This window comes from Halichoerus grypus, chromosome 12 (assembly GCF_964656455.1).
Source record: "Halichoerus grypus chromosome 12, mHalGry1.hap1.1, whole genome shotgun sequence".
NCBI lineage: Eukaryota > Metazoa > Chordata > Mammalia > Carnivora > Phocidae > Halichoerus > Halichoerus grypus.
In genome coordinates, this window is record NC_135723.1 from 9,970,197 (window position 1) to 9,995,163 (window position 24,967).

The following is a 24,967-nucleotide window of genomic DNA, read 5'->3' on the forward strand; positions in this document are numbered from 1 at the left end:
CTATCACTCAGAATAGAAGGAGTGATAAAGAGTTCCTCAAACAAGCAAAAACTAAAGGAGTTTGTGACCACTAAACCTGTCCTGGAAGAAATATTAAAGGGGACTCTGAGTGGAAAGGAAAGACTAAAAGTGACAAAGACAAGGAAGGAACAGAGAAAGTCTCCAGAAAGAACAACAAAACAAGTAATACAATGGCACTAAATACATATCTATCAATAATTACTCTGAATTACTAAATGCTCCAATCAAAAGAAACAGGGTATCAGAATGGATTAAAAAAAGAACAAGACCCATCTATATGCTGCCTACAAGAGACTCATTTTAGACCTAAAGACAACTGCATATTGAAAGTGAGACGATGGAGAAACATTTATCATCAAATGGACATCAAAAGAAAGCCAGAGTAGGAATACTTATATTGGACAAACTTGACTTGAAACCATAGACGGTAACAAGATATGAAGATGGGCACTGTGTCATAATAAAGGGGAAAATCCAACAAGAAGATCTAATGATTGTAAATATTTATGACCCCAAAATTGGAGCACCCAAATATAGGAAACAATTAATAACAAACATAAAGGAACTCATTGATAATAACACAATAATAGTAGGGGACTTTAACACCACACTCACAGCAATGGGCAGATCATCTAAGCAGAAAATCAACCAAGAAACAGCGGCTTTGAATGACACACTGGACCAGATGGACTTAACAGATATATTCAGAACACTGCATCCTAAAGAAGAAGAATACACATTCTTTTCAAGTGCACATGGGACATTCTCCAGAATAGATAACACACTAGGTCACAAATCAGGCCTCAACAAGGACAAAAAGATTGAGATCAAACCATGCATATTTTCTGACCAGAACCCTATGAAACTTGAAGTCAACCATGAGAAAAAATTTGGAAAGACCTCAAATACATGGAGGTTAAACAACATGTACTAAATTAAAAAAATTAAAATTAAAAAATTAAATTAAAAAATTATATGGAAACAAATGAAATTAAACAAATACATGGAAACAAATGAAAATGAAAAATATATGGCCCACAACCTTTGGGATGCAGCAAAAGCGATCCTAAAAGGGAAGTATATAGCAATCAGGCCTACCCTAAGAAGCAAGAAAAATCTCAAATAAACAACCTAACCTTACACCTAAAGGACCTAGAAAAAGAACAACAAACAAAGCCTAAAGCCAGCAGAAGGAGGGAAATAATAAAGATTAAGGCAGAAATAAATGGTATAGAAACTCAAAAAACAATATAACAGATCAGTGAAACCAGGAGCTGGTTCTTTGAAAAAAGTAATAAAATTGATAAACCCCTAGCCAGACTTATCAGAAAGAAAAGAGAAAGGACCCAGATAAATAAAATCACAAATGAGAGGAGAAATAACCAACACCACAGAAATACAAACAATTGTAAGAGAATATTATGAAAAACTATATGCCAACAAATTAGACAGCCTGGAAGAAATGGATAGATTCCTAGAAACATATAAACTAACAAAACTGAAACAAGAAGGAATAGAAAATTAGAACAAACTGATAGCCAGCAAAGAAATTGCATCAGTAATCAAAAACCTCCCAACAAACAAAAGTGCAGGGCCAGATGGCTTCACAGGGGAATTCTACCAAACATTTAAAGACTTAATACCTATTCTCAAACTGTTCCAAAAAGCAGAAATGGAAGGAGACTTCCAAACTCATTCTATGAGGCCAGCATTACCCTGATACCAAAACCAGGTAAGTCATCACTAAAAAAGAGAACTACAGGCCAATATTCCTGATGAACATGGATGCAAAAATTCTCAATAAAATACTAGCAAACCGAATCCAACAGTACATTAAAAGAATCATTCACCATGATCAGGTGGGATTTATTCTTGGGCTGCAAGGGTGGTTCAATATTTGCAAATCAATCAATGTGATACCCTACATCAATAAAAGAAAGGATAAGAACTATATGATCCTTTTAATAGATGCAGAAAAAGCATTTGACAAAGTACAACAGCCATTCTTGATAAAAACCCTCAACAAAGTAGGGTTAGAGGGAACATAACTCAACATAATAAAGGCTGTATACGAAAAACCCACAGCTAATATCATCCTCAATGGGGAGAAACTGAGAGCTTTTCCTCTACAGTCAGGAAAAAGACATGGATGTCCACTCTCACTGTTATTTAACATAGTACTGGAAGTCCTAGCCACACCAATCATACAACAAAAGGATATAAAAGGCATCCGGATCAACAAGGAAGAAGTCAAACTTTCACTATTTGCAGATAACATGATACTCTATATAAAAAAACCCAAAAGACTCCACCAAAAAATTGCTAGAATTAATGCAGGAATTCAGTAAAGTCACAGATACAAAATCAAGGTACAGACATCTGTTGTATTTCTATACACCAATAACAAAGCAACAGAAAGAGAAATCAAGGAATTAATCCCATTAACAACTGTACCAAAAATAATAAGATCCCTATGAATAAACCTAACCAAAGAGGTAAAAGAACTATACTCTGAAAACTATAACACACTGGTGAAAGCAATTGAAGATGACAAGGAACTGGAAAGACATTCCATGCTCATGGGTCGGAAGAACAAACATTGTTAACATGTCTATACTACCCATTTAACGCAAACCCTATCTAAATACCACAAGCATTTGTCACAGGGCTAGAATAAACAATCCTAAAATTTGTATGGAACCATAAAATTACCCTGAATAGCCAAAGCAACCTTGAAAAAGAAAAGCAAAGCTGGAGGCATCACAATTCCTGACTTCAATTATATTATAAAGCTAGAGTGATCACGACAGTCTGGTGCTAGTACAAAAACAGACACATAGATCAGTGGAACAGAATAGGAAATCCATAAATGAACCTACAACTCTATGGTCAATTAATCTTTGACAAAGCAAGAAAGAATAGCCAATGGGAAAAAGACAATCTCTTCAACAAATGGTGTTGGGAAAACTGGACAGCAATGCACAAAGAATGAAACTGGACCACCTTCTTACACCATACACAAAAATAAATTCAAAATGGATTAAAGACCTAAATGTGAGACAAGAAACTATTAAAATCCTAGAGGAGAACACAGGCATTAACCTCTTTGACATCAGCCATAGCAACTTCTTACTAGATATGTCTTCTGAGGCAAGGGAAACAAAAATAAAAATAAACTATTGGGATTTCATCAAAATAAAAAGCTTCTGCACAGCAAAGGCAATAGTCAACAAAACTAAAAGGTAATTTAGGAAATGGGAGATGTCTGCCAATGACATATGTGGTGAAGTGTTAATATCCAAAATACATAAAGAACTTATAAAACTCAACACCCAAGAAAAAAATAACCCAACTAAAAAATGGGCAGAAGACATGAACAGATATTTTTCTAAAGAAGACATCCAGATGGCCAACAGACACAGGAAAAGATGCTCAACATCATTCATCATCAGGGAAATGCAAATCAAAACGACAATGAGATATCACCTCACACCTGTCAGAATGGCTAAAATTGACAATACAGAAAACAACAATACAGAAAAAAATTAAAAGTCAACAGCATGACTTTTAAAATGAACTGTATTGGCAAGGATGTGGAGAAAAGGGAACCCTCTTACACTGTTGGTGGGAATGCAAACTGGGGCAGCCACTCTGGAAAACAGTAGGGAGGTTTCTCAAAAATTAAAAATAGACCTATCCTACAATCCAGCCATTGCACTACTAGGTATTTACCCAAAGGACATAAAAATACTAATTTGAAGGGATACATGTACCCTGATATTTATAACAGCATTATCAACAATAGCCAAATTATGGAAAGAGCCCAAATGTCCATTGACTGATGAATGGATAAAGAAGATGTGGTATATATACATAATGGAATATTATTCAGCCATAAAAGAATGAAATCTTGCCATTTGCAAGGATGTGGATAGAGCTAGGCAGTATTATGCTAAGTGAAATAAGTCAGTCAGAGAAAGACAAATACCATATGATTTCACTCATAGGTGGAATTTAAGAAACAAAACAAACAATCATAGGGGAAAAAAAAAGAGGAAAACCAAGAAACAGAGTCTTAACTATAGAGAACACATTGATGGTTACCAGAGGGGAGGTGGGTCGGGGAATGGGTTAAATAGGTGATGGGTATTAAGGAGGGCACTTGTGATGAGCACTGGGTGTTGTATGGAAGTGTTGAATCACTAAATTTTACATCTGAATCTAATATTACACTGTGTATTAAGTAACTGGAATTTAAATAAAAACTAAAAAAAAAAGCAAAAAGCATGCAAGATTAAAAAAAAACACAGATATACATAAAGGAGGGAGGAGATACAGAATGGGTTAAAATGTGAGTAAAGCTTTGCTTCTTGATTTGGGTGCTGTGTACATGGATGTGTTCACTTTCTGAAAATTCATAAGCTCTGCGTTTAAATTTGAGCATCTTTCTGTTGTGTTATGCTTCACTTAGAATTTTACCAAAACAAAGTAAAACAAAAACTGCTTAGTGGAAAATTCAGCTTTAAATGCATACATAGAGAAGAATAGCTAAAAACCAATGAGCTAAGCAGCCATCTCAAGAAATTAGAAAAAGAACAACAAATTAAACCCAAGGAAAGTAGATGGAAGGAGATCATAAAAAATAAAGATAAGAGCAGAAAGGAAATAAACAGAAAACATACATAGAGGATCAAGAAAACCAGAAGTTGGTTCTTTGAAAAGATTAATAAAGTAAAAAAAATCCCTGGTGAGGGATAGGTAGAAGGATAAAGAATCTGAAATGAAAAAGAAGGACCATCTAGCTGCTGACACTTTTTTTTTGTCCTCTCTCCTGGGTGGAGCTGTCCCTAAGCCTCCGTGGGGGCATTCAAGCTCGAAGCAGGGATCCCAACAGATCCTTGGAGGCCAGATAGAGGATTGGCCATGACACCACAAAGTCCAGTACCTTCTGTGCCACATATTTTTTACCCCTAATCCTGGATTATGGGGGTGGGTCTCTGCATTTCAGTCCAAGAAGTGGGAAGGCTTTTGACTGGTCAGATGGTGGAGCACTGAGTTCCCTAGGGTTGAGATAGGACATGTAAACCAAGAATGACAGACGATCCTATTGAAGAGCTCCAGATGGTAGAAAGTACAGCTCCTGGCATAAAGGGAGAGGGTCAGATGGAGACCTTACCCCATATCCTATCCTGATTACTAATGCCTTAAGCCAGCTCTTGACCTGCTGGTGTGTGTTCTAGAGGTCTTTCAGGGAAGCATGTACTTTTCTTAGGTATTAGCCAAATTTTCCAGATTGGTGGTGCCATGAGGTGCAAGGATGCATTGGGGCAGAGGTGTAAATGTATGAAGGACAGTGTTGAGAGTGTGTTGGTGGAGGAGGGAAGCAATCTCAGCATGACTTTTTTTTTAAATTTTTTATTGTTATGTTAATCACCATACATTACATCATTAGTTTTAGATGTAGTGTTCCATGATTCATTGTTTGTGCATAACACCCAGTGCTCCATGCAGTATGTGCCCTCCTCAATACCCATCACCAGGCTAACCCATCCTCCCACCCCCCTCCCCTCTAGAACCCTCAGTTTGTTTTTCATAGTCCATCGTCTCTCATGGTTCATCTACCCCTCCGATTTCCCCCACTTCATTCTTCCCCTCCTGCTATCTTCTTCTTCTTTTTCTTTTTCTTAACATATATTGTATTATTTGTTTCAGAGGTACAGATCTGAGATTCAACAGTCTTGCACAATTCACAGCGCTCACCAGAGCACATACCCTCCCCAGTGTCTATCACCCAGTCACCCCATCCCTCCCACCCCACCCCCCACTCCAGCAACCCTCAGTTTGTTTCCTGAGATTAAGGATTCCTCATATCAGTGAGGTCATATGATACATGTCTTTCTCTGTTTGACTTATTTCGCTCATCAGCATGACTTTTAAAATGAACTGTTTAGGGGGCGCCTGGGTGGCTCAGTCGTTAACCGGCTGCCTTCGGCTCAGGTCGTGATCCCAGAGTCCTGGGGTTGAGTCCCACATCGGGCTTCCTGCTCAGCGGGAGGCCCGCTTCTCCCTCTCCCACTCCCCCTGCTTGTGTTCCTGCCCTCACTGTCTCTGTCAAATAAATAAATAAAATCTTTTATAAAAAAAAAATGAACTGTTTAGGATCAGTAAGAGCATTTTGAATATTGACTTATAAAACTGGATCAAGGTGAGAACCTCAAATGAATGTCAGGGGCCTATTTCAGAAGACCTAACTGTTGAATAGTTTTCGTGACACTAGGGCATGAGATGTACTGTGGTGTAATTTCTGATACACGGTCACCAGATATTCCTGTGACCATACTTAACAGGGCTGATATGTTACCAGCTCCCGGGACACAGCTCACAGAAATCCACCAAAATAGCTCTCCCGGAGTCATGTAACACAGACAGTCACGCTTTAATCTTGTGAATGGGCTGCCTGACAAGGTAAAATCCTCAGAGGTGGGCTAGTCTGGCAAGAAGTGAAGAATCCACCCTAGTAGGAAAAGCTGCTTTGTCCCTGGATTCCCCTTTGCCTCACAGGGTGCCTCTCTTCTCCCCCTACCCAATTTTCCCTTAGATTCTAGGAGACATTAAACTTTCTCACAGTTTGATGCTCAGTCAGGACTAACGTGGTGAGGTGCAGATGGGACCACAGTTTTCTGTGGAGAGAATCTTGCAGGCTAGGAATATTCAGACCTGCAGTTCCAGCCCAGGAGAGCCCACCCACCAGTCTGGCTCCCTGCCACACAGGACGTGGTAGCTTGAAGCTCATACAGAGATGCCAGGCCATCTGGCATGCTGCATATTGAATCGGTTGCTGCTTTTCCCAGGTGCAGCTGATTCCAAAGTCTAGGATACAACTGAATCCTGGGTCCCTCTAAGAGACCTCTGACATCAAGAAAGAAGCCTTACGGCAGGCAAATTCCTTTCCTGAGAAGGGGGACAATGCACTCCACTGATGTGGGATTTCATAAAAAAATAATATTTTCAGGTTTAGAATTTACTGTCTCTTGGGAAAAACTCATTTCTGATTTGGAGGCATTGATCTTCACCATATGGCCGAGTTGGGGAGGCCATCCAGGAAGAGAGTCTACAGACACCAAGAGGTATGACGGGGCAGGTTAGTGTCAGGGCTGTTAGAGAAAAAAGTGATGAATGAGGCACACATGCCATCCCATAAAACCCAGAACTATTAACCTGGTTAGTGGTGCATGCCTTTGATGGGCTAGCAGGGCCTCCCTTTCCACATGTCTGGCATGTACAGGCCAATTTGTGGAACTGGAAATTTCAGGGTCTTTTTCTGGGTAGGCTCAGAGGGGAGTCTATACCAGATAACCACGAATTGTCCTAAAGGAAAGTGTGTGGAGGTGGGAGAGGTGACAGAAGATCATCGAACACACCAAGTTCAGGCTCTTGCTTGTGTCCGAGATGGTCAAGCAAGAGGAGCATGCGTCATTTAATTTGACATAAATATCCCAATAGTAACTATTCCCTTACTTCTACACTTCCTCGAGGTGTCAGGAATCACAGGCTTTATGAAATTCTTACTATCTTGCATCTGGCTTAGCTTCTTGCCCGCAGCCAGCTTGGAGCTTCCTATAAGCTTTGCATCATCCTTCCGCGTTTCATGCAGAATCTCAGGACACCCTGATCCTTTAGGCGAGTTCCGTATTCCTTGGCTCCTTTCCAGCCTTGGCAGGTGGTCGGGGCGCAGGAACGATCTTCTCCTGTGCCTCTTCGCTCCGCCGCCGACAGAGGGCGCTGGACGGGCTGTGCGTCGGGACCCCACAGCCCCGCCAGGCTGAGCCCGTGGTGGAGCCAAGTTGGGACCCTCGCGAGCCCTCCGGGGGGCCGGATCTTCTTTGAAGAGTCCATCTCTTTTAAGAATTTGCTTTGTGCAGTTGCCTCGGGTGGTTACTTCGTCTGTGTCAAGTATCCAGAGCTTCTATTTAACCGGTTCTGGTGTTTTAATATTCATTGTTTTGTATGGAGTTTGCCTGAAATTTATTTTGTCCAATCTGGGAACTACCTGTGATTAGGCTAGTAGAAGGAGTGAGGGCTCGTGGCAGATGATCTTGGCTATGCTTTTCCATGTTCCCACACCCTTTTTGCCTTTTCCCTTCTGTTACTGTTTTTTTTTTTTTTTTTTTGACATGATCTAATCTTCCCCTTCTGAAAGATATTTCATATTATTTCTATTCTTTATTCTTTCATCCGTTCCTTTGTTAAAGGGCCAGACAGGCCTTAAAATTTTAGCATTCACTAGAAATTCATGTTCTCTGTTATGGAAATAAAATAAGCCTCTTTTTTTCAGGGGTAACTATTAATGGAGAGAGGTGGGGGGAGAAGAGATCAGAGGTTTTAAATATAAGGAATAGAAGTCCCATGAAAGGCTTGAATATATAGGTTCAAATTTCTAGATTTTGTATAAAAATAGCAGGGCTTCATGTATGTCGTTCTCTGGTAGATGGTGTGGTATTTATAACTATATTTTCTCCAAGGCTATGGAGGGCATAATGACACAGTTCCTCCCTTAGAAGACACGTTCTCTGGTTTGGATTTTAAAGAGAGATTGGCGCTCATTATGGTGCAGCTGAAAGAAACACAATTAGCTCTTTTCTCCTTTCAGCTTTTTGTCTGTCCTCTTCTCTCAGGTAACAGCTAGCAGTAGAAACGTGGGTCTAAATATGGACCAGGACCTGCCAACTCTGGTTTTGCTTGGAAAACGGGAAACAGGGCTAAGGTTAGCAGCTGCTTCCAGGGACAAGGCATTGCTTGCATTTTCTAGACCTTGTGGGTGCTTTTGGGTTTTTCAGTATTCGTGGGTATCATATCAACCCTAGGATTTTGAGAAAGTGGGAAACATGAGAGACTGAGGTCTGGATTAATGAGAATTTGTGAGGAGTTAGTGCTTTTTTATAGTATAAGAACTCCGAACTCTTTCTTGGCTCTACAAAGCCCATATGGATAGCATCACTGGCATCATTTGCAAATGGCCCTGGAGTTGACTTGGGGAAAAACTGTCTTGGTTGATGACAGCAGCTCCTGGGGGTAACCTCTGAACTGGCCCAGGTATGTGCAAAGGACCAGTGAAAAAGTGTCTAGGAAGGCACACATGGTGTTCAGGCAGGTTTCCCTGCCCTCTGTGGGTTTCTGTCCTTTCAAGAACACTACAGCTGTGCATGACATAGACTTGGTTGAAAGACTCAGTGGGTCAAAAGGAAGAAATGTAAGTTGGGAAAGAAGTAGAAAAAGGAAAATTCTCCCTTTCCACTGCTCTTCTAGCATCAGCTTCCAGGACTTGAATCAAAGAAGGAAGAGTTGCTAATCACTAAATTGGTTGGTCAAATTCCCAGTGTGGACTGGCCCGTGTTTACTGAAGAGCAGAGTAACTCTGCTTTAAAAGGTGGTACCTCTCTACCACCTTCTTATTCCAAGAAGTTGGACAGATCAGAAGACTGCATTCTGTCTTTGTAGCACTCATTTGCCATACATATCTGTCCAGGGACTACTTGCTTCCCTCCCTTACCCATATTTCTCTGTCTCTTCCTCTAGATGGCTCAGGGGCCCCTCTGTGGGAAAGGTAAGACATAATGGTTATTGTCCTTGAGCATAAGTCTCTTGCGTTCTACACAGGAGTTCTGAGCACTAGCTTAATTAGTTCATTAATTAATTGAATAAATATTTATTAGGCCCCTCTTAGGGAAATGCTACTAGAAATAAAAAAATCTTTAAAAATGTTATCTTGTGTTGAAATTATGGATGATTTTTACTTTGATCTTTTCTTCAAATTTTGTTAGGAACAGGTAAACTTTAAAAAAATGTATATACAAATGGGATTCGTACACACCTAACAAATACAATGAAATAGAGAAGACTCTGGATTTATGTGTGAGGAGGTAACTGACATCTTGGATAGTGTCTGTCTTCTAATTTGAACTTTCTCTATAGCTTTTTATGGTGGAGCCTACTGAGCTCCTCACTCAGAATCATCTGGATGGGAGGAAGGCCATATATTAGCCACTCCACTTTCCTTCTTCTAGTCAAGGATTTGCTAGTGCAGTGACATCTGGGTTCCCATTTTGATGACCATATAATTTTCCTGCCAATCATTCTGGGAGGTATGCACCCAGCACTGACTCCAACTTCAAAGTTCTATCTAGTGTATTACCTGATAAGCCACCCTCCATGGGACTGGAATCCTGCACTAAAACTCCACCTTACTGGTGGAAGCCCTTCTGGCCTACTTTGATCTTATCAGGATGTCATGGTTGGCTCTGAGGTCAGACTGCCAAGGTTCAAGTCCTGGTCCTACTCTGTGAATAGTGGACCAGTTGCATTATCTTCCTGCACCTCAGATTCCTTATCAACAAAAAGGGAAAAATATTATCTGCCTCCCAGGACTTTCATGAAGGTTAAGTGGGACAATACGTCTTTGGTGCTCAGCATGGTGCCTGGCACACCGGGAGAGCTCAGAGGTGTTTAGTTGCACTATTACTATTATGACTCCTCTATTCAGGACATCAGCCTTACGCCAAATGGCAGCCCAGGGGTCAGATTTATAAGCCATGCACAGATCCCCAGGGACAAGCACAGGCCACCCCCTGTGGGATGGCTGTAGCCACCTCATGCCCATCTGCTCTATCTGTCTAATTGGACATCACGGTAATCAGCTGGCCATGCCCTTCGGACAGGGCTTCACCTACCTGGCTGCAGGTCCAGACACAGCGTCTTAGTTAGGTCAAGTTCCCTTGTCTGCCCCACATACTCTCCTGCCAAATGTGGCCTCTCTCTGCCCTCACCTGCATAGGCCTTTAGGAGAGAGCTATTGTGTCCCCATCTCATGGAGATTAAAATGGGCACAATACTCCCTCCTTATCTTGTTGAAGCACTGTCTAGGGGCAGAGATATAGAGAGCCTCATCAGCCCTGCTTGTTTCTAGTTCCCTGTGTCTGTGGTCTTGAGTAAAAGAGATTAATTTTGTGTACAGAGTGGCTTTGAGAGGGACGGAGAGAATCTTTTTTTGTGGAGTGCTAATTTCACTCTACCACATCTGTACAGGTGAAAATCACTCCTGAGTCCTTCCAGTTTCTTCTTATTTCCCCTCTTGCTAGGAAAGGGGTGCTGTAAGGTAGTCTGCATATGCATTTTGTCCCCGAGTCCTGTCCCTATCCTGCCCCGTCACACTTCTAGTCACCTGGTTCCTAGCAGGTCAAGGGCTTCCAGGAAAGGCTGGGCTCTTCACTTTCTCTGCATCTGTTCCTTCTGACTATGAACCCCACTCCATCAAATGCCCAACATCCCCATGACTCTTCCGTGAGGCTGACAAGCACAAACAGGTGAGTCTGTGTACGCTCCAGGTCTACCACACACAATACCACATCTCTCAAAGACTGTTTCTTCTCAGATGCAGTGGTGATGCTGTCCTCCTCATGGTGCTGTCATCAACATAACAGGATGTAAGAAAGTGGACACAAGGGAAATCAATGAGAGTTCTTACGTTATGGCTCCTTCCACTCAGTTGGTGCACATGTTCGAGCCCATCTCAGTCCTATTCCCCATGCTTGCACCTTAGAGTCTCTCACTGCCTCCTTGCTGGAGGAGCGCTCAGACATTTTGATCTTCTCTGTCAATGAAGACATACCAGAGGACCAGCACCAGTCCAGTGTGCCCAGGGCTGAGAGGCTTCCTGGGACTGGGAACTTTCAGAGCCAAAACCAGGATCCCTCTGAGCAAAGTGGGATGAACTGCTCACCCTACTCTTCGGCCTGCAGACTTTCTCATCAGCTTGTTGAATTTTCTTTTTACAAACACCACAGCCCCCATATGGCAACTCTCCACAGATGCATTCCAGACTATGTCTTCCATGACTCCTCCATTGGCACTCACCAGGTCATGTGGACAGGCCTCCTCTGAGAGTTTCTTCTCCCTTATTTCCATGGTCCTGCTCTTTTGGTTTCTCTGATGCTATAGTTACGATTACTACACAACAAAGGAACCAAAACCTTAACAGCTTAAAAGAGCACTGCATTATGATCTCTCAAAGTTCTGTGAGGGACTGGGTTCAGCTGGACAGCTCTCCCTTGAGGTCTCACATGCTGTTACCATGGATAACAGCTGGGCTGCACCTGTTATCCCCTGGGTGGGGATGGCTGGAGCAGCTGGGCTGGCCAACGATCTTTCCATGCAACCTTACACATGGCCACTTGGGCTTCTCCTAGCACAGCTGTCTCACAGCTCCAAGAGTGAGTGTTCTAAAGGGTAGGAAGTGGAAGCTACCAGTCTCTTAAAATCTGGGCCTGGAAGTTGGCACAGCATCACTTTAGCATGGACACTCGCACAGGAGAGGAGACTTGAATGCCTCCTCTCGAGAGGACTGTCAAGGAATTTGTGGCCATACTTCATCCTGCACACTGGATGATTTCTCTTCCTCCTCCTCCATTTCCTCCCCCTCTTTGTCAGGACTCTGTCCTCAACTCTCACCTATCCCTGCTGGCCCACCCCCACCCCATGCCTTCCTGCCTTTGCAGGTGCTGTCCCTTGCCTGCAATGCTTTCTCTACCACTTGGCCCCCCAACGCCAGCCCTTCCTTCCCACTGGCCCCGTCTGCCAACAAGCTCCTCTTATGCATGGGTGATGATCAACTCTGTACTGCAAAGCTGGCCTGGGTGCTCCTTCTCTTCACTGATACAGGACACAGTAAAAAGTATGTGCTTAGAGATAAGCACATTGTTACCGGAATGCAACAGCCTTGGCAGCCAGGGACCAAGCCTCTAGATCTGAGGTCCTGAAGATGAGTACGGTTCCCAGGAGGCCTCTAGCACTATAGGGTTATGAGAGGCAGGTGAATCTGTATGTTCTTTTATTGACACAGTGACTCAAGTTTACGCCAGAATAGTCTGTCTGTGATAATAGGGCCTGATCATCTATTTGTATTGATTAAGAGCTTTTATCTCATTGGGAGAAGCTGACAACTGAGGGCAAGCCTGCTGTGTGTGTCTCCTCACTTGTATGTCTCTGTATGACTTGTTTTCCCACATGGACCTCTGCCCTCCCACAGCCACATTCCCATTGTGTCATTGGCCCTGTTCAGCCAGAACCACTGCACACTTAGATTGGCCTCTCTAGCCCAAACGTTATTACTGTGTGAATATTTCCAACCATTTGACTCTGGTCTGCTAAAGAGTGAGTGATTGTATATTTGGTGACGTGGGTTCCTTCCTCTACCATTCCAGGAGCTTTATCTCCAGCAAGATTACTTCTTTTAGGCTTTTAAAGCAAAATGTGAAGGAAATAAGGAAGGGAAGGAGAGCACCGTGAGTTCACACTCAGGAGTAGGTTAGTGGAGAAGTTTAGGTGGGAGGAAAACCGGAGGGATCAAGTGGTGAAAGAGGAAAATGAATTTTAGGAGTGTCGTGTGAACTGTACATTCTTTTCTCAAACTTTAAGAAATATAAGAACATAGGCAATATTGAAATTACTTTATGATTGTTGTAGAGTGCAACTTTGACCATGACTTCCCTTTGGGATAGGATATTAAACTGGGTGAACAATGGCGTTGTCATGGTGTCCCAGGAATTAGATAATAAAAACAAGATGACATATTAATATGGATGCCCACTGTCTTGCAAATATTTATATGGAGCCATACTTGTTCCTCACAAAAAAACCTGTGAGGCTGTGTGAGGGCCGGGTTTATGTTGAGTCTCCCCAAGTAGACTTGAGACTTCTTGAGGGCTTGGAGGCTATGACTCAAATGTTTACTGTACTACAAATGGAGACATGTCCTTGGAAATAACAAATCAGTGATTGAAAATGGCAGCCCACAGTGTAGTTCTTTACCATACCGCTGCTAACAACAGAGCAGTCCTGGTGAAAGTACGCCCACATTCAAATAAAAGGCTGCCACAATGTGTCACTTGAACCATCTGGATTGTCGACCCAACAAGATCCCTGTGTCTAATCATGGATCTGGGTGGCCTCCCAGCTCCAGCAGGCTCGTCCTTGCTCTCGTTGCATTGCCGGAGAGGAGAAAGCATGTGCCAGAAATGCTAATGAGGGGAAGCCAGCTAGTTCTCCTGGAGCCCTGCTTTTCCTTCAGTGTCCTTCGGTCTTCAACCCTAGCTGCAAAGCATTTCCCATAGAAAACTCTCCAAATAAAGCCATTCGGTTCACAGTCATCACCATGACACCCACTTGGCCATTCCCTGAGGAGAAATGCTGAGTGGAATGGACGCTGCTGATTTGACCCCTCTTAGAGTGGCACCGCAATCCCTAATTCAAAGCCTTCTACTTACATAGCAGACGTGGCTGTACCAGATACATCTGGCCCTCGTGGGGTGAATCAGTTCATCTTCATGGGGCTGCCTTATCGGCACTCTACATTAACTTCATTTGATAGATGAAGAGACAGAATGGGCCACACCGGGGTGAGTGTTGAGCCCACATACCTCTTGCTTGGAAGCCCCTTGCCTAAGTGTGGACTGAGAGGCAAATCCTGACCCCCTCCCACCTGTGTGAATTTTACCTCACCATACTCAATGGGTGTCGTTAAAAACTTACAGCAGGACTAGGTGCTTAGATTTGCTGTTAAGTATAATCGGGGCCACCGTGTGTTTTTTAACTTTGGGATGATGGATGGAAATGGATTGGAAATGTGCTGATGTTTGAGGGACATTCTTCTGACAAATGCTGGGTGACAGAAGCAGCGCAAGCAGTAATCGGGGTGTGACTCTGGAAGTGAGGGCAGAAATGGGAAAAGGCTGAATGTGAGAGGCCAGCGTGGACGTGGGGCAGGACCAGTGACCTGAGCAGGGGCAGGAAACCAAGGCAAGGCAGAGCAGTCAGAAAGGACTGCGGATTTCTGGTTTACACCCAGACAGCTATGAGAAGGCCACGCTCATGACTGTGACAACATGACACAACCCAAGAAGGTCCCTTTGGGAGAAACTCTTGAGCCGTAATCAGTGGTGGCTGAAGGCACACTACTCTATTCTTCCTGCTAGTGATGGGGAGCTACAGTGAACAGGGAGCTATTTGGAACAGATTTGGGCCAGAGATCAAGAAAAAGATGCCTTTCCTGTAGAGTCATTGCTTCTGGGCAACGCAAGCCCCCATTTTGAAGGAGTTCTGACAGCAGCACACAATCAGCAAGGGCTGTGGTGACTCCTGAGGCTTGAGTCTGGTCCCCTCTTAGCCTGACTGCATATATTAAAAAATAGTAATGGGGTTACAATAATGATACAACAGTGTAAGATTCGATCAGGATGAGGAAGGCTAAAACTTCACTAGTTCTTTCTTTTGTCAGGGTTAAAGTTTGCATCTTTTTGCAGTGCTCAGATTATAGCAATTATTACTATAGTCAAACAGCCAAGGGCCCACTAGGGAAAATTTACGCCAGAGAAAAGGAAACAATTCAGGTTTTATTTCTTTTGCATTTTATTATGCATGTAACTCCTTGGAGAGTGCAGGAAATATTTGTTTTGAAGTTTCCTAATTTGGTAATACTTCCAAATCTGATTTAGTCAGACCTTTAAAAAAATCATATAAATCAATAGCAATTACCTAATTCTAAATTGAATCATAACCCCAAAGAAATGTACTGTTAGAACATTATAGACTCCAGGTAATCAGTGATATACTTCTACTCTTATAAAAGGAAAAAATAAAAACAGAAAATAAAAATAAAATAAAAACCTCATTTATTATTTTAATTTAATCCTCAGATAGAAGGAATGGCCTTCTGTTGTATTTCAGCATTTAAAATCTGGCCAATGTGCAACGTTTGTAAAATAATTTTTAATTTTAAGAAGGTATAATTTACCAATTAGATTAATGTGTTTATTACTGTTTAGAGACTGCAAGAGTCTTATTTTTATTAATATCAAAAACTTCTGTAACCTTCTGGATAATGGCCTGGCTTCTGCATTTTTATTATAGCAAGAGGACCTTTGATGCTTTATTACATTAATGAAAGATAGCCATATTAGAACATTTTGTACATTCAATCCCTTCCTATTTGTTCATTTGGCACTTTTTCAATCATACATTTTTGAAAATATCAATTATCTCATTTTAAAAATACAAATTCATAGAGCATATTATATACAGTTTTAATGCATTCAGACTCCTAAAGCTATAATCCATTATAGCATTCTAATTTATTTGATTTATACGTGTGCCCTGAGTTAATATTCTAATCATTTACAAACTCAATTAAGTTTTTCTTGATAAATTTTTAGTTTTTGACGAATTATATTACATTTGTACAGAATAATACATTCTTTGTATCTTGAACACTAGTTTGATGTATTTGTATCCACCATCTCAATTTCACTTTCACCCATTTGTCCAGAGCACTGAGATACTGCCAGTCCAACAGGTATACTGCCAAGTGAGATCTTCTCAAGTTTGCACCAGGACATTTGTAAAATGTCATTTTTCTAAAGTGTTCAATTTTTAGTTTTCTGACTATGACTTGGCAAGCCACTGGTTATCCTAGGACATTGCTACTTAACCAAGTTTGAATATACTTTCACTCAATTATGACAACATTTTACATAATTTACAGAGCTGGTTTCATATTATAATATCTTTCTAATGGTACTTAAAGTGTTTCTTCATACTTCTGATGAAGACAATTATATTAAATGGTTTGTTATTTGAATGTACAAAAAATGTTCTATATGTCACAGAAATCTCGAAGAGAACTGCCTTGAAAGGAACAGCACTATTGCCAGATTAATTTATACACAAACCCCTCTTTTTCACATTAGCTCATAAAATTTCACATTATTCTTAATACTTATTTCCTTGCCTCTAAAAAGACAAATACTTGTAGGATGTGCTCATTCCTGCACCATTTTGAGCTGATACTACATTTTGACCCTACATGGTTTTTTTCTCAATTAGTTAGAACTCCAAAGAAGAAAATAGGTGGACAGTACAGAAAGCCTCTCCACCCAACTTCCAATGTAGATTAGGGCATACTGTCAGCTATTATGTCTAATATTCATTACTAATGCAAGTTTTTACTTTTTCTGTTCTTACTGCCATTTGGGAAGTCATATTAGGTACCATGAGCTGGAACGCATCTTTATCCCCAAATCAAGCCCATCTATGTCCTTTATGATAAATAATGCTATTTGTGGGAGGGGGAAGATACTGGCATGACTTGGGCAAAGGAGGGCATGCTGGGGAGGATGGAGAAGCAGGGTTGAGGAGTGAGGGGGGGTCTTGTTTGGTCTTGGCAGCAGGGCAGAGAAGTTTCAGTTCATGTAGTCAGAAAGCAGAGCCATGAGGCTTTTGGGCAGATGGTATCAGAGTCGAGTTCAAGGCATTTTGTCTGGTATCAAGGATTAGGAGGAGAAAAGCTAGAGTGAGGGAGATAAATATTAAGGAAAAGGAAATCTCTTGTTGGGAACTTCATTGTGACTAAACCAAAGTCAAGGGCCCAACCACATCTCATAAAATCATGTCCCCTCTACATCTGATAGTATCAAATCTCCTGACTGTCTACACACTCTACATGTGGCTAATTAATGCAAAAGAAAGGGGCACTTGTGTCATTTCTAGGAGAGATACCATAAGCTTCCAATGGGCAGACATTAGACCTTTCACTTTCAAATCTCTGATCCTTGAAATATAGTAGGTCTTATAAAATGCTTACTGAGTGGATGAATAGAAATGAGAGTGAAGAAAAATGGGAGCAAAACATGAGCATATAGAGAGCATATAGTTTTTCTTGAATGAGTCAAATGATAATAGACAACTTTAGGTTCCTGGCCACATATGCTTTTCTCTGAGAACTGGATGGTTGGAACAAGGGAGTATTCCATCATTGCCTTTCAGAAGTGCTACACTGAATCCCTGCTCTGAACAAGAAGGTGCAGAAAGGGATTTGTGCATTTAGCACTCTCCAGTACCCAAGTGGGAAGGGAAGGACTTGTAGATAAGAGTAAACTCTGCATTCCTTCAGCTGGTAAACACGAGGCCCACATGGCTATTTCTTTGTGCAATGGGAAATGTACCAGTATGGGGACCTATGAAAAGAATCCTTCTTTAACTGTAAAAATGATTTTTTTTTCAAAGACAGATAAAAATTTTAGAAAATAGCTCAGTAAAATACACGATGACAAATTTATACACCCAGAAATATCAGTAGATCAGGAATCAAAGAAATAGGTTGGTGGTAGTAATGTATTACCTGCATCCTGGGGAACTGTGGCCAGAGTCAAAGATCAGGGAAAAGCGTGGAATATCCCCAACATGATGGGGCCATGAGCAGGGAGCCTTGAAGAACTGGCTCAAGCAAAGCCAAAACTGGATGATTGGATACAGCAGGGGCAACTATTGCAAAGTTAGAGAGCACCTGGAGGAGCCACAGAGTTAGAAAGTTAAGGGATCTAAGTCAAAAGGTCCTGAATCCAGAGGCCTACGAATGACCATGAGCCAAACTTCTCTTTGAAACGAAAAGAAATGGCCCCCTGGGCTGGTTTGGATGGCTGTTGCCCAACTGCTCTAGAGTTCACCTCTTACTATTTTTAAGCATTTCATAAAGCTATGGCTTTCTAACATGGCACATTTCTAAGGGAATGCAATGCAACAGAACAAAGAACAAAGCAGTTGAACTCTGTTTTATCCCGAGCAACAAGAATGGGAAAAGTACTCACGTTCCACAAAGTAAGAGCTAGCATCAATCTTCCAGATGATCTGGCCCCGATGAGAACCATTGACTCCACGGTTCTTATAGTCCAAAAAGTTTTCTGACAAGACCTCATCTATATTCCCGGGAAAGAAAGAAAGCAGAATAGAAAAATATATCAGCTAACAGCATATTTAGAAAAAAAAAGGATATTAATGCTACCTCCAACTCAACAGAAGAAAAAGCACCTGGAATCAGAATCAGAGAGCTAGAAGTATCCTCAGGTACCCCCTGAACCAACCCCTTCATAATGCAAGAATCTCCTCCCCACTCTGCAATACTCCCAAGATCATCTAGCTAGTTCGTGAACACTTCCAAGGACAGAAAATAATTGCTCCTGTGGCTGTCCATTTCACTTTTGAATAGCGCTTACATGTGTGAAATCTGAGTGTGAAAATCTTCTTCCTAAAACTTTCAGTAGCTGGTCTCTATTGGGGTCTGTGAATGAGCCATAAAGAAAACATCCAATCACATTTTCTATTTGGGTCCCAGTCATCATAGGCCCCAACCTATAGCATCTCTTCTCCAGCCTGAATACCTATCATCCTGTAATACCCGGGACTCATTCATGAATATATCCATCCATCCTTCATGCACTCATACATTCATTTGTTCATTCAACAGATATTTGTTGAGATTGAACCATCTGTTATGCCGAGGAAAATGCAAGAGCCATGGTTGGGCAAAACCAAGATGGTCCTTTTTGAACGAAAGCTTACAAACAATTGGGGATACAGACTTTAAACGCCAAGTAAAGAAATAAAGGTATTATTACAAGTTGTGATGGCGGATAGGAAGGAAAAGAACAGGGTGCTCTGACAGGGAGTTTCAAGGAGGGAGGCCAACAGGGGTTCAGGGAAGCACTGAGGGATAAAGAAGCCACAAGAGTAGAGATGAGGGTGGGTGTGTGGAGGGCAGAGAGAGAGGCCCTGACGTGGTGTCCAGGGCCCAAGTTGAGGGACAGCATGGTGGCACTGAGAGGAGCTTGTGGGGGACTATGTACTTTTCCTTTTCTACTCTTTCTCTCCTCATCACATTGCAACTGTCAATATCCTTCCTACAGTTGGTGTCCAGAGAGGAACATAGCATTCCTGGAGAGGACATATCTCTGAAGACCCAGCTGACTTCCTCCTCTCTGGTTCTAGACCTCATGTTTTCAGTGCAGACTAAGACAGGGATATGAATTTTACTTTGATCATCTCTGGGGCCCTGGCAGTTTCCACTTCACCAGAAAGTAACCACTTGAGCTAGATGGATCTGAAGCTGTGGGAAAACCATGTTTAAGAATCCAAATCCACCACAGTGATGGGAGGAATTAAGAGAACTCAGGGGCTCCTGAAGGCAGGCCCCAAGCCCCAGCTCTGCAGAGAGGAGCTCGGTCATGGTTATCCTTTTTGCACTAAGATACGCTGAGGTTCACGTCCTGCATCTGACAGGACTGGGAGAACAGGCTAGAATGAGATGCAAAGAGGGCAGGTCTTATAGCTAAAGGACCCAGCTCTCAAGGCCCTTTGTGCCATGCACCAATGGTATCACCTGCAAAATAGGGGACGGAGTCCTAATAACTAGGGCCTCCTGGTGGAGGATTAAATAAGACAACTGGTCAACGTGCTTGTGACCTGCCATGTTGATTGCACATTTTTGGCTGTCTCTTCTTTGGCAAAGATGATTGGGCAAAGCACAACAGTCTGCTTCATTAATGGCAAGAACTCTTTGCATCCCTTGGAAAATCACTTGGTTGCAAAATTTGCCAGTCTTAATATTCACAGTGTGTGCTCACAGCCCTGGTTGGGTTACTAAGATGATTGCATAATATGTCTTTTACAGTAATTGCCTCATTGCTGCAAAAAGGACATAATATTTTCCTAGCTCCCTAGGTCTTCAGTACAGATACAACGAGTCTCACATCCAGATAGAGATTCGCTTCATTATGGCAATTCTCTAAGGAGAGGTATTCACTTGAATCTATCCACTCTGATCACCAGAATATTCATTTTAACAGTTACAATCAGGTATCCATGTAAATAATACCTAGAAAGGGGATGTTCATTCATGCATTAGGCAATTGTGTAGTATTTCCTCCACTTTATGCATTGTGTTAAACCATGGGGACACACTGGTAAACATGGTCTATGTTCTCAGAAAGTTTCTAATAAATTTGGGGATTCATTCAATAAAATAGACAATTTCATTAGATTACAGTAAGTATATAAGAATGGGTTAAATATCAAGGAAGCTCAGGGGCACAGATGAGAAAAGGATGGGGTGAATAGGTGGGAAGAATCTGAAAAGACGAAATGAGGATGGCAAAATAACACACATTTTTTTTTTTTTTTTAAGATTTTATTTATTTATTTGACAGAGAGAGACACAGCGAGAGAGGGAACACAAGCAGGGGGAGTGGGAGAGGGAGAGGCAGGCTTCCCGCGGAGCAGGGAGCCCGATGCGGGGCTCGATCCCAGGACCCTGGGACCATGACCTGAGCCGAAGGCAGACGCTTAACGACTGAGCCACCCAGGGGCCCCAAAATAACACACATTTTAAAGAGAACAAGATACATGCTGCTGTACACGTTTAAATGCAACACATTTTGAGACTGTCAGTTGGTCCTAATAAATAGCCCATTCTCTTACACTAATAATACCTCGTAACAAATACCACACAAGAAAATAGAACAGTCTATATTCTTGCCTGGACCATCTGTGCCGAGAGGTCAGCTCCTTCCCCAAAGGCATTTATTGCCAATTGTTAGAAAAGTTACTGGTCTTTGCTTGGAAATCCAAGTGGATTGTGGGGGTCAGATGCAGAAAAACAGAATCGGTCCAGATAGTTCATGCAAAAGGGGATTTAATGCAGGGAATTAGGTTTTGGAGAAATGGACTCTAGGCTGGGCCTCTGGGAACAGCCCCAGAATAAGAGAGTGACTCCAAGGCCCTGCTTCTGCCTCACTCAGAGAGGACTCGTGGGAACTGCTGTGTTCAAGAACCTCATAGAGCAGCTGTAGCCCGTGAGCAGAGAGCGCCCAGCCCGTGGCAGAATGAGTACCTGCCACCACCACATTGCCCATGAAGCGAGTGAGCGGACAGCAGGGCCTCACGGTAGATGCCATGCTTGAGGCAGCCACACGCTAACCAGTAGGAGGACCCCCAGGGTTCACTTCCTCCTTCCTCATCTTGCACAACTGCACCTGACGAAGGGACCAGTGTGCATCTGGAAGATGGTTGCACAGGAGTCTGAAACATGTAAGTTTTTGGGACCAGATTCTGCACAAGAAGAAGGCACTGGAGAAGAGAAGAGGTCTGAAATGGATGGTGGGGGCCCAGCCAGACCCTTTGCCACCCTGAGGATTGGCAGTCCCTGGGTCCTATGTCCCAAAGTTCTTTTTTTCATATTCTTTGTCATGGTGGAAGTCCTTTTATGGGAGCAATGTTTGTGTAATTACAGGGATATTTACAGCCCTTTGAGGCAGGAAGGCTAGGCTACCTTACTAGGTATGTGGTCTTGGGCATCTTATTCAATCCCTCTGTGTCTTTACCTCCTCACTACAACATGGGTACACTATTAATACCAACCTCAAAAGTCTGTTGTGAAGACTGAGTGAATGAAGATGGGTAGTGGTCTTAGAACAGACATCACTAGTAAGTAGATATTTCTGTTTCCAGTCTGGCCTAACAACAGGGCCCTCTACGGCAAAGCTCTATGATTAACATGCAAAACCATTAATAATAACCTGGAACATTAGCTTAGGCCAGTACCATTTAAAGTTTTGTCATTACTCATTTTGTACAGAACACATAGAGATGTATTAAGTTCCTCAAAAAAACATTATACTTGCTGAATGATATTTCTTCTAGCGTGTAAAGTCCCACTCCCTGTTCCACAGTCTACAATAGAGAAAAGATCTTTACAGGTTGTTAAAAATTTGTTTCAGAAAGTTCTAGTGAAGTTTACAGAAACAGCACACCTGAGAAACATGAAATGTGCTTCTCTTGTCTTCAAAATGAAAACTGAAGCTATGCTTTCTATACCCTAATCTGTAATAGAAAAGTGTACAACAAAAAGACCATTGCTGTTGAGAACAGCATGGACCACTGAGCACAGAATCAGTTAAAAAGGAATATTGATCCACTACATACATCTCCTAAGCCCAACAAAGAAAATGCAACCTGGCTTCCACTTCTCAGAGGAACTCACGTCTTCTGATAATCAAATGGGGGCAAAAACACCCTTGACTGAGAACATCTGGTCTATGATTAAAAGCACTCATCAGGCGCCTGGGTGGCTCAGTCGTGAAGCGTCTGCCTTGGGCACAGGTCATGGTCCCAGGGTCCTGGGATCGAGTCCCACATCGGGACTTCCCTGCTTGGCGGGAAGCCTGCTTCTCTCTCTCCCGCTCCCCCTGCTTGTGTTCCTGTTCTTGCTATCTCTGTCTCTGTCAAATAAACAAATAAAATCTTAAAAAAAAAAAAAGCACTCATCATAAGAACAATATAATTTTTAAATTGATAGATCTATCTAATGGAAAGAAGAAAAAACAAAAGAAACAAAAAGAAAATGCAGTAAAGAATATGAAGAAATGGTAAAAATAAATCTTAATGTAACAGTAAATACAATAATAGAAATGTGCTATTCTGGCCAATTAGAAGCCAGAGACTCCTAGATCAGAATATAAAAGCACACACAAATGGCTACATTTAAAAAAAGAGTTTGAAAATAAAGAAAAGTAAAAGATTAAGCAAATGTGAAGCAAAAGGAAACTGAGAGACTAATCTTAAAAAGTTAAAAAAAAAACAGAATTCAAGGCAAAGAGTAGCACAAGGAACACAGACAGATCTGTAATAATAAACTAAGAAATTGTAGAAGAAAAAGATCGTGAACATTTATGTACTTGGTAATTCACATCAACATATACAAAGCATAAAACCTAGAGAAGTGAAGGTAGAGATAGATAAATTAAGATTAAAATTTAAAAATTTTTACTAGCAATTTTTGACACACTCCATTCAAAAATCAGAAGAGACAAAAAAATCAGAATATACCTGATTAAACTTTCTACATATTAAATACACAGGAGAGACAGAAAATCCTTGGTTTGCAAGGTGCCCTATGAACTGAAACTTGTATCAGAATTGTGTCCTTGCTCTGCAAGGTTCTTGGAAACTGTTACCATTGTTATCTCAGCTGCTATGGAACTGGGCAGAGTGAGGACGCAGCCCTAGGACGCAGTTTGGGAGTTAAGGTAATTTGCTATCACACATCCAGAGAAGAGAGCTCCCTGACAAGGTAGATCAAGACATGAAGTATCGATCAACAGGCAGTAAATGTGCAGTGTCTCATCAATTCTACTCAATGATTCTAGAAGAAAGTTTTGTTTTCCCCTCTATTTTGGAGATCAGAAACCTGGAGCTCTTTCGATGGTACCTGGCTGGGGTCCTACATCTGGCCAGTGGTAGGGTATGATTCTAGACAAGGTCACGCTGTCACTGAAACCACGTGATCTTTCCCCATTCTGTGTCACTAGGAGAGAGAATCCTTCATTACACGGTATCGAGCTCATGAACCACTCCATAAAGGAGGGCAGCCAAATGGGATTTCCCCGATAATAGTAACAATGGTGAAGCTACTGTCCCTGCCTCCTCACTGGGTTCCTAAGTGGGGTCAGTGAGCAGGCTACACATCCCCCTCCACATGCAGGTGTCTCACTCTCTCCCCAGTCGTGTTTGCCTGGGAAGCTCGAAGGTCGGAGCTGACAGCATCACAAACCTGGCCTCACGTGGGCATTTCGTTTGTCCGTGGATGCAGAGTGGTCCCTACCTGATACTGCACCAGGATGTGCTGAGCTGACCCTACGGACAGCACGGGGCCTGCCACCAGGCCAGGCAGCTCTGTGGCCGTGGGAGCCACCGCACTGGCATTACTTCCGCGGCGAAATGACAGATTAAATTAAATCGTCACCTCTAAAATTTTAGGCCTACATCGGTGATTTGATCTTTGGCAAGGCGCTGCAAATCTGACAGATACTTTACTAAGGACCTACAAATTATGAGCTCTTAAAGACTCACAGATAATTTTGGATTTGGAAATTATTTCTGAAATGCTATGTTGCCGAAAGTGTTGGCGTTTTGAATTAAATAACTTCACAGTTATATATATGCAGCTACTATGAGAACAAACTGTCAAGTTAGGATTCTAAGATGATGAGCTGTTTACTTTTGTCTTAGT

General features: G+C 42.0%; 1 protein-coding gene across 5 annotated transcripts in view; it reads right to left on the reverse strand.

Annotated features, from left to right (window-relative positions):
- HECW1 (HECT, C2 and WW domain containing E3 ubiquitin protein ligase 1) overlaps positions 1–24,967 on the reverse strand; it is a 430,747-nt gene that overhangs the window by 205,479 nt on the left and 200,301 nt on the right. For all 5 annotated transcript variants that reach the window (XM_078059964.1, XM_078059960.1, XM_078059961.1 and 2 more), the window contains one exon: positions 18,714–18,821. In XM_078059964.1, coding sequence (XP_077916090.1) covers positions 18,714–18,821 — 108 coding nt within the window. The remainder of the gene's footprint in view (positions 1–18,713; positions 18,822–24,967) is intronic.